General features: G+C 43.2%; 1 protein-coding gene and 1 long non-coding RNA gene across 2 annotated transcripts; one reads left to right on the top strand and one right to left on the bottom strand.

Moving 5' to 3' along the window:
* Positions 1–3886: 3886 nt before the first annotated feature.
* LOC148223319 (uncharacterized) lies at positions 3887–11305 on the top strand. The gene is made up of 3 exons (XR_015804321.1): positions 3887–4210; positions 10236–10297; positions 11251–11305. It is a non-coding gene; the product is annotated as an uncharacterized LOC148223319 (long non-coding RNA).
* Positions 11306–12447: 1142 nt separating this feature from the next.
* Positions 12448–14539, bottom strand: LOC106848948 (inositol 1,4,5-trisphosphate receptor-interacting protein-like 1). Its single transcript, XM_014869206.2, has 2 exons — positions 14462–14539; positions 12448–14169 (listed from the first exon to the last, which is right to left on the bottom strand). The coding sequence occupies exons 1-2, from the start codon at positions 14537–14539 to the stop codon at positions 12448–12450; spliced, it is 1800 nt and encodes a 599-aa protein (XP_014724692.2).
* Between the last annotated feature and the right edge of the window lie 1457 nt (positions 14540–15996).

Here is a 15996-nt window from a genome sequence, read left to right as displayed (position 1 = left end):
TATCTGCCAGTGGTATTTCTTCAGCTTGGTTTCAAGGAACTGCACTGCACAACATGACTGAGACAGTGCAATTACTCCCATTACTAGTGTATATGCATAATTAAATCCAGAGAGCTAATTTGCTGCTTTGCGAGCTTTTTATTACCCAAGGGGAGAAATGGGATTCCCAGGCAAATTTATTTGCAAAGTAGAGGCTGAGTGATGCAGAAAACTCAATTTTAGTGCTGCAATGCTTAGCTCTTAGGTGCCCTGATGTCCAGTGAAATGAAAAGCTTGGCTAAGTGGATATTTAGGTGCCTAATTAGAGCTACAAAAGCTACCACGCAGTCAGAGACTCTCTGAGATGGTCAACAACAAATGCCAAGAAAGGAGCAGGAGCCACATGTATAATTTTTAATTATGTGAGCGTTTCTCTTCATTCATGCTGCTCATGCCAAGCATTGATTACCTAGGCAGCTGAGCCAGCTATTACCTATCATATTCACTGGTAAAATGAAATCCTCCTGCAAAAAAACTTTACCAGGATTTGCTGGTGCATTCAGGAGTGACAGAAACACACCACAAACAGCTCTTTGGAAATCCTTTGCCTCTCTTTCTTCCCCCTCTTCCTTATTGTAGCAGTGGTAGTTTATACCACCCCACCACCCTCTTCTTGCAACTCTCTGCTAGCTCTGGGTTGAAAGTCCCATGGGATCCTAGTTAGCAGATACAGCTACTAAAAGGGGAATACCTTATGTGTGAATCCCTATAGAACTGAAATAATGAGTTTTTCAGTGCTGTCAGGACTTGAGTATGTTTGGGCAGGCCCAGAAGCAGAAATTTAAGCAGCTAGAGAGCTTTACTGATGGGATCTGAAGTGTCATGGGGATACAGCCAATGCCAAAATCAAGCAAAAGCTGAAGAAGGGACTCTGAGGGACCTCCATTTTGAAGGAAGGAATCTCTCTGTAGATTTAGACTGCAGGATGGGAGGCAGCATTATATTGTATTAATTGTCTGAGCAAAGTGAAGATTATAATTCCCCTCAGTGCTCTTCTGTCTGTCAGGCTTCTTGTTTGAAAGACGAAGACTGTTTAATCTAGAAATGCATGTGGTAAAGTTCTTCAAGATGCCTTGTGGGTAGCATTCCTTCCCTGGACCTCAGAGGACTGACTGATGAAAATGACCAGGACTTCCTATCATGACCCTCCGTGGCTCTGGGTCAAGATACAAGATAAGCACATGTAGTTGAAATAAATAAGTCTGCTGCAAATTGATTCCACTTCACAGAAACTTAGTTGCTCTCCTTTATTCCTGTGTCTTTCAATGTAATTGCATTATTGAACAGGGAGCATTTCTGGCACCAAAATAATTTAAAGATTAATATAAAGATGGAGTACTAAAGTCTAGATTCCTGCAGGAGATAACTGTGGAATATAGTGCTATATTGGGAACAGTGCAGCAGTGGGAAAGGCAATCAATGGTCCTTGGAGGATGGCAAAAAGAAGTGTCTGTGAAAGACTCATTTTTATGCATCATTTTTATGATGCGTTTGGAGATCCATCAGTTGGCTGAGGTTAAAAATTGAGATTTTAGTAAAATTTTATGAAATGAAGACTAAAGCAAATGAAATACCTGTTAGTTCCCCTTAGAGATATCCATGAGCAGGGCTGGCTCAAGGTCAGTGATTTGTAAAAGGCTTGGCTTTGCTGTCATAGAGGAATAGCCTATTCTGCTGGTTTATCTGACAAAGAGGCAAAGATGGGCAGAGCAGGATGAGCAGCCAGGGAGGTCGGGGTAGCTTGTTTGGTCCTGGTGTCCCTCTGCCTGGGAAGTCACTGGAGTGGCACCCTCCAGCTGCTGTGAGCCTTGAGGACCTCCCCCTCGTGGATCTGTGTTGCCCTGGAAAAATACCTGACTTGACTCTTTCCTAAGGCCATTCTTTGGGACTTCCTATCACTTGCTGTCCAGCTGAGCTGTTTCACACCCCAGATTTTTGGAGAGACACTGCTTCTGTTAATCAGGTCCTGCCTAGGTACTGATGCTTGGAAGCTAAGAACAGAAGGGCCCACCTTCACATTTAAGACAAAATATTTCTCTATCGCACTACTTAGCAGGGATAAGGAAACCAGCAATGATGGGAACTGATCCAGCAGGTTTCACTGCCCACGCTGACAGCAGTGCAGTAATAGACTGATACTAGCAGGGATCAGCAGCCCTCTCTGACACAAAGGAGTGCATGGTTTCCATTTTCAGTCTTTAAAGATGAGCTCTCTGTGAGTGAGGATTTTCTCCTTGGGCTTGGTATACATTACATTAGTATCCAGGGTCTGCTGTTCTTCCATGTTGCTTTTCTTGTAGTTACAAAGTGTCAGAGGTCACTGTGCCCAAGTGGCTCTTTCAAGTTGGAAACTAAGAAAACTAGGACAATAGCCCTCTGGCATACTGAGATTAATGATAATTGTGGGGTTTTTCTGATGGATTTATCATAAGTCTAAGAACTGCATTTTCATTCTGGCATATATTATCCTCATCTGAGAGTGGCTGGGTTAGTGAAGCACAGAGACCATAATCTTTGTATCCTAGATGAGTTTGGTGCCAGAAGCACATCACAGGTGATATCAGTGCTGTGCTCCTTTGCTATCAAGCTCCAGAAGAGAGGCCCTCTTCACCAGAAGTGGGAAGCAATAGCTGAAGATTATCAGAGCAGGTGGAAGCAATGTAAGTAGGTCAGGAAAAATCTGGCAGCTGAGGAAAAATGGAAAAGTGAACGTCCTGAAAGCTTTTGATTAAAATCTTTTACCTGAAAGATTTCTGAAGTTTAACACTTTTCCATGGATTAAACCAAAACTAATGCCCAGAAGCAGCACAGAAACAAACCCAACATTTGGGGTTTGCTTTCTGAAGTTAATGTAATAATTGCTATATCTTTCTATCTACATCAATCAGTAGTTAGATTTTTTCATCAACAGTGTTATTACTCTGCATATTCAAAACATTTTATTGAAAAATCTGAAACATAAAGAAATGAAAAATACTGTGTGCTATCTACTTGGCTTCAGGTACAATATTTGCTTTAATTAATAATGATGTATCTCTGCAGATCAAGAATAAAAATACCATCTCCACTATTAATCCTTTCATTAAATTTTCAAATCATCAATATTAACTAAATATAGCTACAGTAAAATAGAGAAGCAGCATTTGTTTGTTTTTACAGGACATTATTCTGTGTTTTACATCAAAGATTTCCTTTCAAATTCACCTGATTTGAAAGGTAGAGTTTCTCCTGACTGTGCAAATTAGCAGAGAAAGTGTCTGTATTTTCTCAAATTCAGCTGCACCTTTCTTGCTGAAGCATGTTTAAAAGCCAACGGGTCTATTTTTGCGAGTCATTGCAGTCCATTCTGCTGCTGTTCAGTTGAAGGAAGCTATTTTTGTAATTTTTCTATTTTGTAGCAAATGTACCAATTTAGTTAGTAGTGAAAACGTTCCAGACATCTGTGATGAAGGTTGATAAATCCAGAAGAAATCTGTTCCTCTGCTAAAGGGAGTGAGCTGGCCTGGGAGACACTTGCAGGGAGTTCTGAACTAGTGCTGCAAAACCAAAAAGCTCTTCTTTGAAGCTACAGGAGGACAGAGACTGTCTTTTACATGTGCTGAGGCATGTAAGTTATTTGGTATTGCATTAATAAACCTATTGTATTTATTATGAGACAGGTCCTGAAATGGGTCCCAAAATATGAGTCTGAGGGTTTTAACAAGTTCAAAGAAAAAAAACCCAAGGCCACACTGAAAAATGTCTGAGCGTATCCCTTCTGGCTGCTTGAGATATATGAAACTTTTTATTTATTAAAAAACTAGGAAATCTGCCTCTCCTCAAATTTAACTATGTTGACCATTAGAGCAAAACCTAACCTCATGCATCCTCATGGCTGTTATTCTGTCTCCCTTGCAGGCTGAACAACCATGCCCTGTTCCTAGAAGGATACCAGTTACACCACAGTTCTCAAGCCCCAGAGCAAGCAGCTTATCATTGTATTTATCAAATAAGAAACCTTCCTTCTAGAGTTGTTAAAAAACTGGAGAACAGAGGTGAAAATGTGTGGGTGGGTTCACCTTTTGAGATTATGTGATCTACAGTGCTTCAGATGTCCCAGTGACTGAGGATAGCTGTGCTCTCCAATTCTGTCTTCATCCAGTGGGTTAGAGTCATGCCAGGACTTGCACAGGTAAGGGAATACAGCTTGGAAGATTGCCCCCAGCATGGTGATAACTGGGTCCTGTTGAGATGGTGGCCTTGCTCTTGGATGGGCCAGCTCAGGGTGCAGAGGTGGGGCTGCAGCGTGGGACACACCAGCAGCACTGGATGGCAGTGTTACACAAGTTCAAACAGCTTCTTTTAGGTTTAGGAATAAAGGCAAAAAACATACCATGCCTGTGACTGGAAATGTTTGCAGTTTGGAGGGGGCATCTTTAAGTCCTATTGGGATGTACTTGATTCACTCCATTTCCTTCTCCTGTCCTGTCTCCATTCTTTGAAGACTACTTTCCCTGCTTTCTTTTCTCCCACTTCTCTTTTTCTTAGTGTGTATTGAGGTGTTTCCCATGTCTCTTCTGATCTGGCCAGGTACTGGAAAGGTCTGAGATAAACAGCAAAGTTTTGTTAATGCAAAAGCAATATATAAAATCCAAGAATCATAAACCCAACAAAAAACAATGTCTTTTCCTTCTTCCAGTTCTTTATCTTTAGGCAGAAATGACCAGGAGGAACAGAGTGCCTTGTCATTAGCCCAGTAAATGTGCATTTAACTTTAAGCTTAATAGAACCAAATATACTGTGGGGAAAAAATGGAATTTGTGTAGCTGACAGTTTACACTTGTTATGGAGTTTGCCTGTCACTGTTTATAGCTTAGGGTAGCAATTTCAGGGATGATACTAAGGCAGAGCAGTGTGAATGTAATCCCAGTACTGATACATGCACCAGCACTGTCCCTCCAGAGATGTTTGGAATATTCCTCTGGCAGGGAGATGGTAAGGCAGTAAAAGCTGCTGAATAGGTATCATTGTGGCTTTGTTCCACCTGCTTGGATCCTGAGCTGGGATTTTTCTGCTTTTCATCTCATTTATCAGTGTAATACCTGGGTCACCCTTTCATAAAGCAAATATAATTACAGTGCAGTTACACTCTGTGACTCTGTTTCATGATACCTATAATTACTGTTCATTCATGTAGCTAGGAGGCTAGTTAATTCAGATATTACTTATCAGTCTGCTTTCTGAGCTACTATCTCACGTTTTAATTTCAATTGTATTTTTTGTACATCCATCTCAGGGTTCACTGTGTGACAGTCATTTGTATGAGGTTAAAATTCTGATTGAATTCAGTCTGTTTACAGCTGCATGGGTCTTTTTCTTTTTGTGTGTGGCAATAGTATGTTAGGTCAAAAAAAGTTAAATCAACATCCAAACTGGTAATGCATACATATCAGTCCTATGTGAAATCCATGCCCTGCTGAAACATGAGTGGTATGAAGAGCTTAAGAAGGACAGTGGGGTTGGCTCTTAGCTTTATGAGCCTCCCTGTTTTATGTGCACTGCTCTAGAGGTGATCCAGATCTGCCTGCGTTTCAAATGATTAGCCAGGATCGTGACACATGGCAAATCCTTGGAAGTGGAAGAAAAGTCATGAAGAACATTGCTGTTCCTCTTCCTGCCCATTTCATACAGCTCAGGTATTCTTCTGAGTATATGTTTGCTGGATTCAGCAGGTCTTGATTTCCACTCATGGATTATGGCTTTCCATTTAGAGTGGTGAGATTCGTTTGATGATAATTTTTCTAGTTTTCAGTGAAAAAGGCTTGCCCACTTTAGTAGCTTAGGAGATGAATCACACTTCAAAGGCTTCCCAGCCTGGAGTCTTGCAGCCATTTGATGTTAGAAGGTGGCAGGAGGCAACTCCCTGCATCCTTGCTTCCCCTCTTCTCCTGACTTTGTTCTTTATCCCCAGATAAAGTTGCTGGCAGAACCAGCAGCAGCATCTCAGACAGCAGAGATGATCTGCCATACAGAGCTTCCTTAGCCAGCCTGCAGCCACTGCAGTGTGGCCATACCAATGAGCCTCTTCATTTATGCTTTTTATCTGCTTCACTACCTCCACCCAGGCTGAGACTTCCTCTCAAGGACTGTGTACCTCACTCCTCTTCCCTTGCTGTTGTGTCTTCTCTCTCCTTAGTTCCTGCCCCTCTTTTCTTCCCTCAGCTCTCTGAGCTGGGTGTCCAGCACAGATCAGAGGGAAAGGGTGGCTGTGTAGATCTCCTGCACAGCTGACACAGGAGCCATCAGAAGTTGGTTGCATCTATTCTGACTTAGATCCCTCAGTTCCTTTTCTCTTGGATGCCTATAAATTTTTCAGGCAAAGAAAAAGTATTTTTCTCCTGAGGAATTAGATTTCAAACCCAGACACAAAATGACTCTGCACAATGTAGGAAATTCTCGATCGGGCTTTATTATTTTTGCATCTGTGACTGCAGCATTTTTAAAGAATCAGTCTTGGAGCACAGAGGCACTCACATCTTTTTAAAAGCATTGGGAACTCATCCCCTAAATCTCTCAGGATTCCAGGATCCTGTCTGAAACTTTGGGATGGCAGGTGCTGTGAAAGGACAGGGGGGTCATGAACCACTCCACTTTATCATGCCAAAAGGCTTGGTCTTAAGTCTTGCCTTCCCACTTCATGAGTACCAGCTGCTTCCCAGGAAGTTGCCCTGGGGTGGAGGGAGGAGGAAGGGGCCAGTGATGGGAGCTGTGCTTTAGCTAGTTTGTAAATTGTCTTTGTACATGCATGAAAATTAAGATAATTATATCTCTTATAAAAAGAGGCTGTCTGTGTGCTTTTGCTGTTTATATGTATCTAGAAGGAAATTGCAGGCTACTGCCTGCCAAATATATACCCAAAAATATTTTTGAAACTGTCATCCGTAGGCATTGGATACCAGAGGCTGTTTAATTTCTCTCCCACTTTCTTTCTCTCTCCAAGCCCCTATCGCTCACTCTCTGGCCCAGTTTTTCAGCAAAAAGAGTTTGGCTGTTTATTGCAGTGTAAAAACTTAGTATATCCCTATACTGGTGCCATTTTGTGTCACCACTACTTTGGCTCACCTATGAATCTCCAGCATTGCAAGATGGATTTTTGGAATGGCTACACAGCCATCGTTTGACCTTACTCATGATTTGCATTCAAAAGATATGGGGAAACATGGAAAGAAACCTAGAGAGGAATATTTAAGGAAACTGAGTCAGTACCAATCTCTTACATCCATGTCCTGCAGCTTATAGAGACTCTGTTCATTAAAGTAAAGGTGATACCTTGGAAAGCAAACACAACGCTCTTCAATAAGCTCTGATCAGTCAGTTATACCGCTTAAAAACACAACTTAGAGCATATTAATTGTATTTGAATGTAATGAAAACATGAAGTGTGATTCTAAACTGGAAGCAAGCATAGATCAACTAATTGTAGAGGTAGAATATGGAAACAGCATCTGGCCTAGTATCGTGATATGTTACCAGGAAATCTCGATAGAGAAAGAAATATTAGAAGTCGAGCTTTTTATGACATCACACATTATGCATTGTGACTTCAGTTTAAGAAAAAAAATTAAAGGGCAGCACTATGCACACTCTTCCTTACACATTTCCATCTCTTATTTGAGACAGATACTCCAACATCTATTGAATTTATTCCTATTTTTCTGTGAGTCAGTGCTTTGTTACTATTAGTAACTTGGATTCTTGGAGACAACAGAATCCCCAAATACAGAGCAAGAACTGCTAGGCTTTATGCTCTCTATGACATATAAATTGTGCAGTGTACCGTTAAAAGCACAATCCCTCTGTACTTTGGAATCATGGGGATTTTTCTATGGAATAAAATGGATATACCGAGTCAGTCCAAATGAGATGAAAACTACTTAAAGAAGAGAGAGACTTAGACATTCCTACTTCTAATTGTGCTATTTTTAATACTCCATCAAAATTCATTTCTTATTCCATCTGAATTAATTTGTCCATCTTTTGTTCTTTCTTTATTAAATTCCAATTCATATATTGGCAACTTCTGAATTTCTAGGTGAAGCTAATAGCTGTGAATCTTGGATTCATAATTGGTTACAATGCACAGAGGCAAAAAACCTAATGGTCTTTCTGAGGAACTGATTAATTTGCTCTCAAGAGTGGATATATAAACATTAATTATGTTCTGATGGGCTTTAGCTATTAAAACCAAGTTAGAAGAAAATACTAGACTGTTTAAATTATCTTTTAACAGAGATGGCCAAAACCACTGGTATCGCCAGTGTTCCATACAGTACTGTTTGGCACCAAGCTCACCTTGCTTAAGTTGGATATTTAAACAGAATATCCCCCATACAAAACTCTATCACCAGGCTGAGGAGATTTTGATCTGTGACGCTTATCTACCTTTTTCTCTACAGTTCCAGTTTTGGAGAGATATTATCCTCAATATTATTGTTGTTCAATATTATGCCTGTTAGAGCAGTTTTTATTACTATTATTAAGTATTTATGAGTGCTTGCAGGCCTCAAATAGGACAAGAGAGTAGCCAGAGTGTGTACCTACATGTATCTGCATTGCAGGGGCTGGGTTTGGAGAGGTCTGGCACCTGCTGTGCCTGGGAAGGGCCCAGTTTCATGGGGCCGGGGCACTGTGAGCACAATGACACCCTGCAGTTTTGACCAGTAGCAACAGCTGAGGGCACAGCCTTTTTCCTGAAGCATGGAGGTTTGCATCTTTGCACAAATCAAAGTTAGTAGTTATCAGCCATAACAATTGTCCACACCTGTGTCATCCCTTCCTGAATGAAAATCAGAGCCACTCCTCTGGTGCATGCATTTTGAGTAAATTAAAAATATTCCGTTGTTTCTTGTTTGGGTTAATGAGCCTTTCGTGTGGGCAAAGTCGTATGTATCAGCACAGTAATTGGCTTGTATTTCCTCATTTATCTTGTATTTCCCAGCCCATGCCACTTCATCTGAATGTCACAGTGGAATCTCACCTACTGCTGTTGCTGCTGCATTTCGTTTGGGCCAAGAAATGTTCTCTCCTTGGACCAGAGCTGGGTTAAGATGCTCCTTTTTTAATTAGGTCATTTTATAATATTGCAAATTGCCTAAGTTTTTTCCTCTTTCTCTGCTTTAAATTGCATTCTTGCACTTCAAGAAGATGGAGATATCTCACAGGCATCGTTCATCCAGAATATAAGAATACAGACATTTCTCATCCTTAGTTTACTATGACAACGTGCTGTTGATACATCTTCAGTAAGCAGAAAAGCAATTTTAGTTTCTTTCAACTCAACACTTTGCAAAATGTCAAAGCAGCATTGAATCAGAGCAAGAGTAAGGCTGATGGCACGTTCTCAACCTGCCTTCTGGGTGGGTCTACGGTGAGACAGATTTTGCAAGCTCCTGTAAGAACTGGAATGTTAGGAAATGATTCTCTGATCATGTAGGTTCTACTGCTCTCCCTGAGAACCTACTTTTGATATGTTGTCCAAGAATGATCAGAATGGAATACATGTGTATTCCAGGTTTTAGCTTCCCTAGGAGAGTGTTAAGAAAGAACATAAGGTCTAATACATGCTATGTTTAATTAATCCCCAAATAAACTCAAGGAAAAGATAACTGGTCTGTCCCTAAAAGAAATAAAGCATGTTAGAAAGTGGATCTTTGTTTCTGATGGTTTTATATTTACCATTTTTGGATGGGATTCAGGGACCCTGAGGGGAAGAGGGATAGGATTTTCTTCTCCCCAGGTACTTGGAGTACTAAAGAAATATTCCCACCCATTATGAAGGAAAAGCATGGAAAGTTCTTTTGAAAATTTATTTCTTCACAGATCTAGCACAGTGTGGAACACTGAAGTTTTATTCTAAGATATGTCTTTCTGTGACATTACAAATTAGAATGATCAACTTATCATATGAAGGAGAGAAAACTTACTTTCCTGTTGAAAGTTAATTGCAGCTTTTCTGGGAGCAGTTGCATTTATTCATTGTCAAAATGGTTAATGGGGAGGATGACAGTGTGTTTCTGCCATTAACAATCATTTAACCCCCTTCTCTTTAGACACAAGGGGTCTCATGCTGGTTTGCAGTATTCAGGCCACAGAGATTTGGTTCTAGTAGTGGAGGGCTCATACCAACAGCCAAAAACTTGCACTCTGCTTTTTGGCAGGCGGAGCTGCTGATGTTCTCCATTAAGTCAGGCAATGTGTGGGGTTTGCCAGTCTCTGCAAGGTAAGTGCAATTTTGGCCAATGTCCCAGGGCTGTGGCATCTCTAGAGGAGCTGCAGCACAGCAAGGAGGGGATGTGGCACTGCTTCTCCTGGCTCTGAAGTCCCTTTTTCTTGTGGCCTCATCTTAGCTGCTCCCAGGCTTCTCCCTATATCTGGTAGAAAAATCTCCCTCTGGGGCTGAGAAGCCAAGGATTGGAAACCAGAAAGAAAATCACATTCTGAAAGATTTTTTTGAATATTAACTAGCAGAAAGCATAGCCACTTCCCCTGGGAGGGTGAAAAATACAGCTGCCACTGGAAAAATACCTCGTCTTCTCCCATGATGAAGCCCTCAGTTCTGGCTACTCATCAAAATATATCCATGAAACATAGAATGCCTTCAAAACAGGTAATAAAAACAATTTGGAGAATGGCAAGATTTTCCCATGATAATAGATAGAGGGGGTGAAGTCTTGTGTATTTTACTGAGAAGATGAGTTACAGTGTATATGGTCTGCAGGATGACAAATAATAGGAATTTCCTGTGAGTCCTGTGCAAGCTTCCTGAGTGCAGTAACGGGAATGCTGAAAGAACAGAGGACAACCAATGAAAAAATAAGAAAGAAGGGGATACTTTTATCTTTATTCTAAGTAACCTGTCTTCAGGAAGTTTGTGGAGCTCAAGCCCAGCAATCCCTAACAAAGCTCCAATTGCTTTCCTTGAAACATTTAAGTAACTGCGTAACCACAACTGATATTGTGACCAGCAAGGTTTAATTAGGATCCATCCTGTTTGAAAACCCTGGAAATTATTAAACAGTGCGTTGGGTGATTTGAAGACTGTTTAAAAAATTTCCCTTCTCTTGGTATTCACAGGAAGCCATGAGTTGGAGAGGCGTCAGATACCAATTCCACTTAGTTGTGACAACACATAGGAGGTTTGGGGTATTTCTAATTATTGATTTCTTGTTTTAGCATGTGCTTTAGTGAGCAACTCTCTGCTGACATGGGAGGAGGATCAGCTTGGCAGATGATCCCTGTTGGTGGTTTTCCTCACCTTCCTACAGAGGCTGAGACTGATGGTGTACAGGGGAAGATATTAATCTCTAGCACTTTATCATCTTGAGATGAATATAGAATATATTGCCTTGCTTCTATCATTAAAAGCAGTATATGCTGTAAGGGTTTAGTTTATGCTCTGGAAGAAAAACAGATTTAGATTTATCTCTCTATATCCTGGTCTTGCCCATGCTGTATTTCTTGAAGCCAGGGCATCAAAAACTTCACAGACTGAGTTACCACTTGTCCAAAGAGCTGGATAAGGTATCCAACTCCTCTGCTTAAGGCAGATGTGGGACACATATTGAGAAAGTAAGAAAATTACAGCCTGAAAAATATTCCAGGCTGGAGCTTTTCAGCTCTGTTCCCAGCCGATAAGCTTGTCCAGCTCAAGGCTAGGGAGAATTTCTCCCAGGGTGATAATTTGGTCAAAATAAAAAGGAATTAATAACAAAGATAGAACACCTGTTGTGGTTCGTGACCAGGCCCTGGGAATGGGTACCTTCTCTCTGAGCCAATCACCTTTTCTCTACTCTTGGAATTGCGAGTCATGCTATAAAACCAAGTGTGTTTCTGAATAAACTTGTCTCTTTCTTCCTGTCATGAAAGACGACCATGTAGCTGTGCATCTTATTTCAGCTGCACTTAAAGGGTTAAAACCCCTTTCCACGGCTACAGGCAGACAAGGCAGATATGCCAGCTAAACTTGGGCTTGTGTGCCCGGGAGACTTGGAGAGCCCGTGCAGTGAGAGTAACAGCATTGTAACCAGTGTGGAGCGAGAATTGTGTGCGTTTGTTAAAAAAGGCTTGCTGATAACAGGGCCTACTCCCAGCCAGTGCCAAATTCGCAACTACTGGAATTTACAAATACTCTAGGTCTGGTCGAGTTCAAGAAGAGCTTGCACAATCCAGATACTGGAATAGTTCAGTTTATTAAAGCAATAACAAGAACAGATTTGGGATTGCTGAATGCACTAACTAGAGCATATTAATATATACAGTAAATTCGCTAACTAGAGGGTCCTAATATGTATAGTAAATTCACTAACTAGAAGGTATTTATATATAGTAAATGAGGCCCCACAAGCACAGCTCTGTGCATGAGGATCTCTTTCAACGGTTGTGGGTCAGCATTTGCTTGAGCTGATGGAGCAGCCGAACGTATTCCTGCATGGCCTTCATGTGGGCATCCGGATTGCTGGCCAGGTGCTGGAAGAGGTTGGGTGCTTCAGCTGCCCGGAAGTCGGAGGGCAAACTGATCTCCGTAGGAAACCTCTCGTTGCCTATGACAAAGTGGTTAAGTTGTTTTGTCTCCAGTGAGCAGCGGAGGTACTTCAGGGTGTTCACCAGTCGCTGTAGGAAATCCCTCCCGCCCTGCTGTGTCACGGGCACAGTGTTCAGGAGGTGCATCACCACCGTCTTCAGGGCATAGCTGGAAAAACCTACACCCATCAGGATGCGGCTGAGGAGCTGCAGGCACTTGCAGTGCCAGCTGTCGTGAGGCACCTGCCTGGAAATGTGCCTGAAGAATTTTGCCTCTGCCACGGCGTAAGTCTCAAGCCATGTTGTGCTTGAGATGCCTGCTTCTGTAGGCTGGCTGCCCACAAAGATATCTGAGTCTCCTTGCTGCACTCCAAAGATCACCTCAACCATGAAGCTTTCCTGGTCTTTGCTTAGCTGGAATTTGCAGGAGCGGCTGGAGGGCTGCAACGTTAAACGCCAATGGTGTGATTGAGGCAAAAGCAGCCAGGCTACTCTCACAAATCGATAGAACCAGTGGACAGTTTTCTCCACATCTAGATAGAAGTCAGTGCAGAGGGTGTGCAGGAGGCTGGGGTCCTGTTTCCTTCTCAGCTCCTCCTCAGAGTGGTGGAGGAAACATAGCATGTCCTCCCCCAGCTGCTCCTTCGTGCAGGTGCAGAGCAGCTCCACACGGACACAGCACTTCCTTGGGAGCGCCCCTGCTGTGTCCAGCTCCAGGTGGAAGGCATGTCCTGGAGGGGGACTCAGTGGTACAAGCACACAGTACACAGCATCTTGTGCGCAGGGACTCCAGCCTTCAAAGGCGCTGCCTACTCCGATGGCTTGTTGTGGCACTGGATAGAAGCTGTTGAACAAGCCTTGTCCAAAGATGTGTGTGAGTTTGTCCATCAGGTCTGTTACGATCGAGCAACCTCTGTCCAGGTCCAGAGCAGGCAACTGTATGCGCTCCTCTAAAAGGCTTCCAAGGCTCCTTTTGACATGGTGGCCATTGTCTTCTTCTTTTACATCGTGCTTGTCTTCTTCAATTCCAGCAGCATTGACCTCCTCCCCCTTCTCATCGTTGTTTACTTCTTCCTTTGCATCATCATAGCCTTCTTTTGCTTCATTTCCAGCATTGCTTTCTGCCTTTGCATCCACATTGCTGCTGTCTTCATTTCCGTCCTTATTGTCCTCTTCCACATTTGCATCGTCGCTTTCTATTTCTTTCTTTGCAACTGCTTTGTGCCCTTCTTCTTCCTCCTCTGCCAAGTCGCTGCTGGACCTCTCCTTGTAGCTGCTATTGCCTGGATCACGTCTGATTTTGTGGCGTGCAAACCACAGAACCATGAGTAGGATGAGGATTCCAGTCACAGCCCAGAACTGCCACATGAGCAGGGTTCCCCAGGCCACGCCACTGTGCCCCAGGTTGTTCTGCTCCAGCTCCTGGATCAGGTGAGTCATCTCCTGGTTCAGATACTCAGCACGCTGCTGCATGCGCTCCTGTGTGGCCTCATCCAGCCCATCCCCAGCCTGCCGCGGATACTGGATGAGGCCTTGCACAAGCAAGAGTAGGAATGTAGTGGCAAGCATGGCCTAAGGAGTTGAGCAAGCGTTGATTGGGGATGGGAGGGAGGTGCTGATAGGGGAAGTGGGGACAGGAGCCCCAGGGATCCGAAGGCAGCTGGCACGCTGCGAGGCTTGTGCCGCTGCCCCAGCAGCAGCACCGTGCCCTGCCAAAGGCAGCTCCACGAGGAATTGGCCTCTGGATGCCTGGTGAGAAGTGATTCCCCAGGTGCTCCCGTTTGGCCCTCGTTCAGCATTCAGCACAGCTTCCTGTCTGCGTGCGCACTCGCTGCTCTCCAGGGCTGTACTGGAGCAGGGTTACCTGCTGGTTCTGTTGATAGCTGCCCCCATTGTGACACTGGTCCTGTGATGTCACAGGTTCCACGGCGCATCTCGACATGGCCTGAGAGTGCAAGGGGAAGACATGGCAAAAATCATCTTTGTAGCCACTGTGGTCTTCAGTGTCTGCTCTGTCAGAGAGATTGTTTAGAAATGGACTCTTCTGCACAAGGATTTCCCTTTCCTTGCTGAGTCCCACATCCTCTGCTCTTTTTTCCTATAGTATTATGTCAAGTGAATGCCATAAACTTCCAATAGCTACCTCACAGTATATCTCTAGCCATGGAAGCCAAAACCTTGTGTACTACCTTAGTAACCAGGTATTTTCTGTTTGGTTCATTTCCTCCTTCTTGACCACCTGACCCCTTTGCCTTGGAGGTTAGGGGACTATCTGGCTATCATGTAGCTATCATGTCTTCATTCCCTGTATGGCCTCTCATGTTTCTACATTTTGCCTTATCATAATATCTTTAGACCCTGCAGTGCAGAGTAGGAGTGGATAATAAACTTGAGGGTTTAGGAAGCTTCATATACTCTCAATGCTATCATGTTTTTGAGCTCCTGATGGGCAGCAAACTAACTTGACAAAATTGTCTGGATGGCAAACAGGTGCTATGCATCTCTCATTGAAGAATCTCCAATTGCTAACTCCTGAGGTGCTTTCCTGGTGGCACTGGTTCTAAGATGACTGATGGGGGCTGGTGTGGCTCAGCTTTAACTGCTTGGCTTTTCCTGGATCCAGTCTGTTTCCCAGGTCCTCCAAATTCCCCAGTCCCAGATTTCAATGTCACTGGTGGTGCACTTCTTCTAACTGCTGCTGACATCTTGACAACCCCATTTCTTGAGGCACCTGCAGAGCCTTAAGAGCATGCCATGGAATAGAATAAGAGCCATACCTGCCACTGCTTCAAGACATTTCTGAGCATGGATCCTCAGGTCACACAGATCTTGCCCAGGATTGTCTGCTCCATGTGCTGTACAGAACATTTCATCTGTTGTGCTCACAGCACTAAAGGATGACAAATTTCCCCAACTGCCCTAGGGCAGGAACCTGGACATGTGGGAGAGTCTTATTTACAGCATCAGAGAAGCCAGAGCCCACCAGAGCATCAGTTCTGCTGCAAAATGCAGTTCTACTGCAGCACTCTCTGCCCACAATTCCCAACAGTGATGTACAAACACTCACAGACACAGCATTTGTTCTAGCACAACATTTATTGGCAACTTTGTCCCAAGGGGAGCTCCCAGAGGGGGCAACAGCAACTCCTGGGGGGAACGGACTCTCATATATGGAGGGCATTCAGTGTCCAGGCAGTAACATGAATCTTGAGTTCCAGGCTCCTTGCCGTGGCCTCTTCAGGATTGTTCTGTACAAATGAGCATTGCAGACAGAACACAGTAATTTGGTCTGGGGGAATAGGAACTATGAATTTTGTGTATATGAACTGTATTTCTGTATGATGTATTTACTGCATTTATTTACCCTGTATTTACGAGCGGTAGTTCATATATGAACTG

The sequence above is a fragment of the Sturnus vulgaris genome, chromosome 6 (genome assembly GCF_052056855.1).
Source record: "Sturnus vulgaris isolate bStuVul1 chromosome 6, bStuVul1.hap1, whole genome shotgun sequence".
In the NCBI taxonomy this organism is placed as follows: Eukaryota; Metazoa; Chordata; class Aves; order Passeriformes; family Sturnidae; genus Sturnus; species Sturnus vulgaris.
Note: the sequence above shows the minus strand (reverse complement) of the source record. Positions and strands in the feature narration are given on the sequence as shown.

Coding starts and splice junctions, on each gene's coding strand:
- LOC106848948 (XM_014869206.2), bottom strand. CDS start 14,539: ATGTCGAGATGCGCCGTGGAACCTGTGACATCACAGGACCAGTGTCAC. Junction 14,170..14,461: donor GCTATCAACAGAACCAGCAG/GTAACCCTGCTC, acceptor TCAACTCCTTAG/GCCATGCTTGCCACTACATT.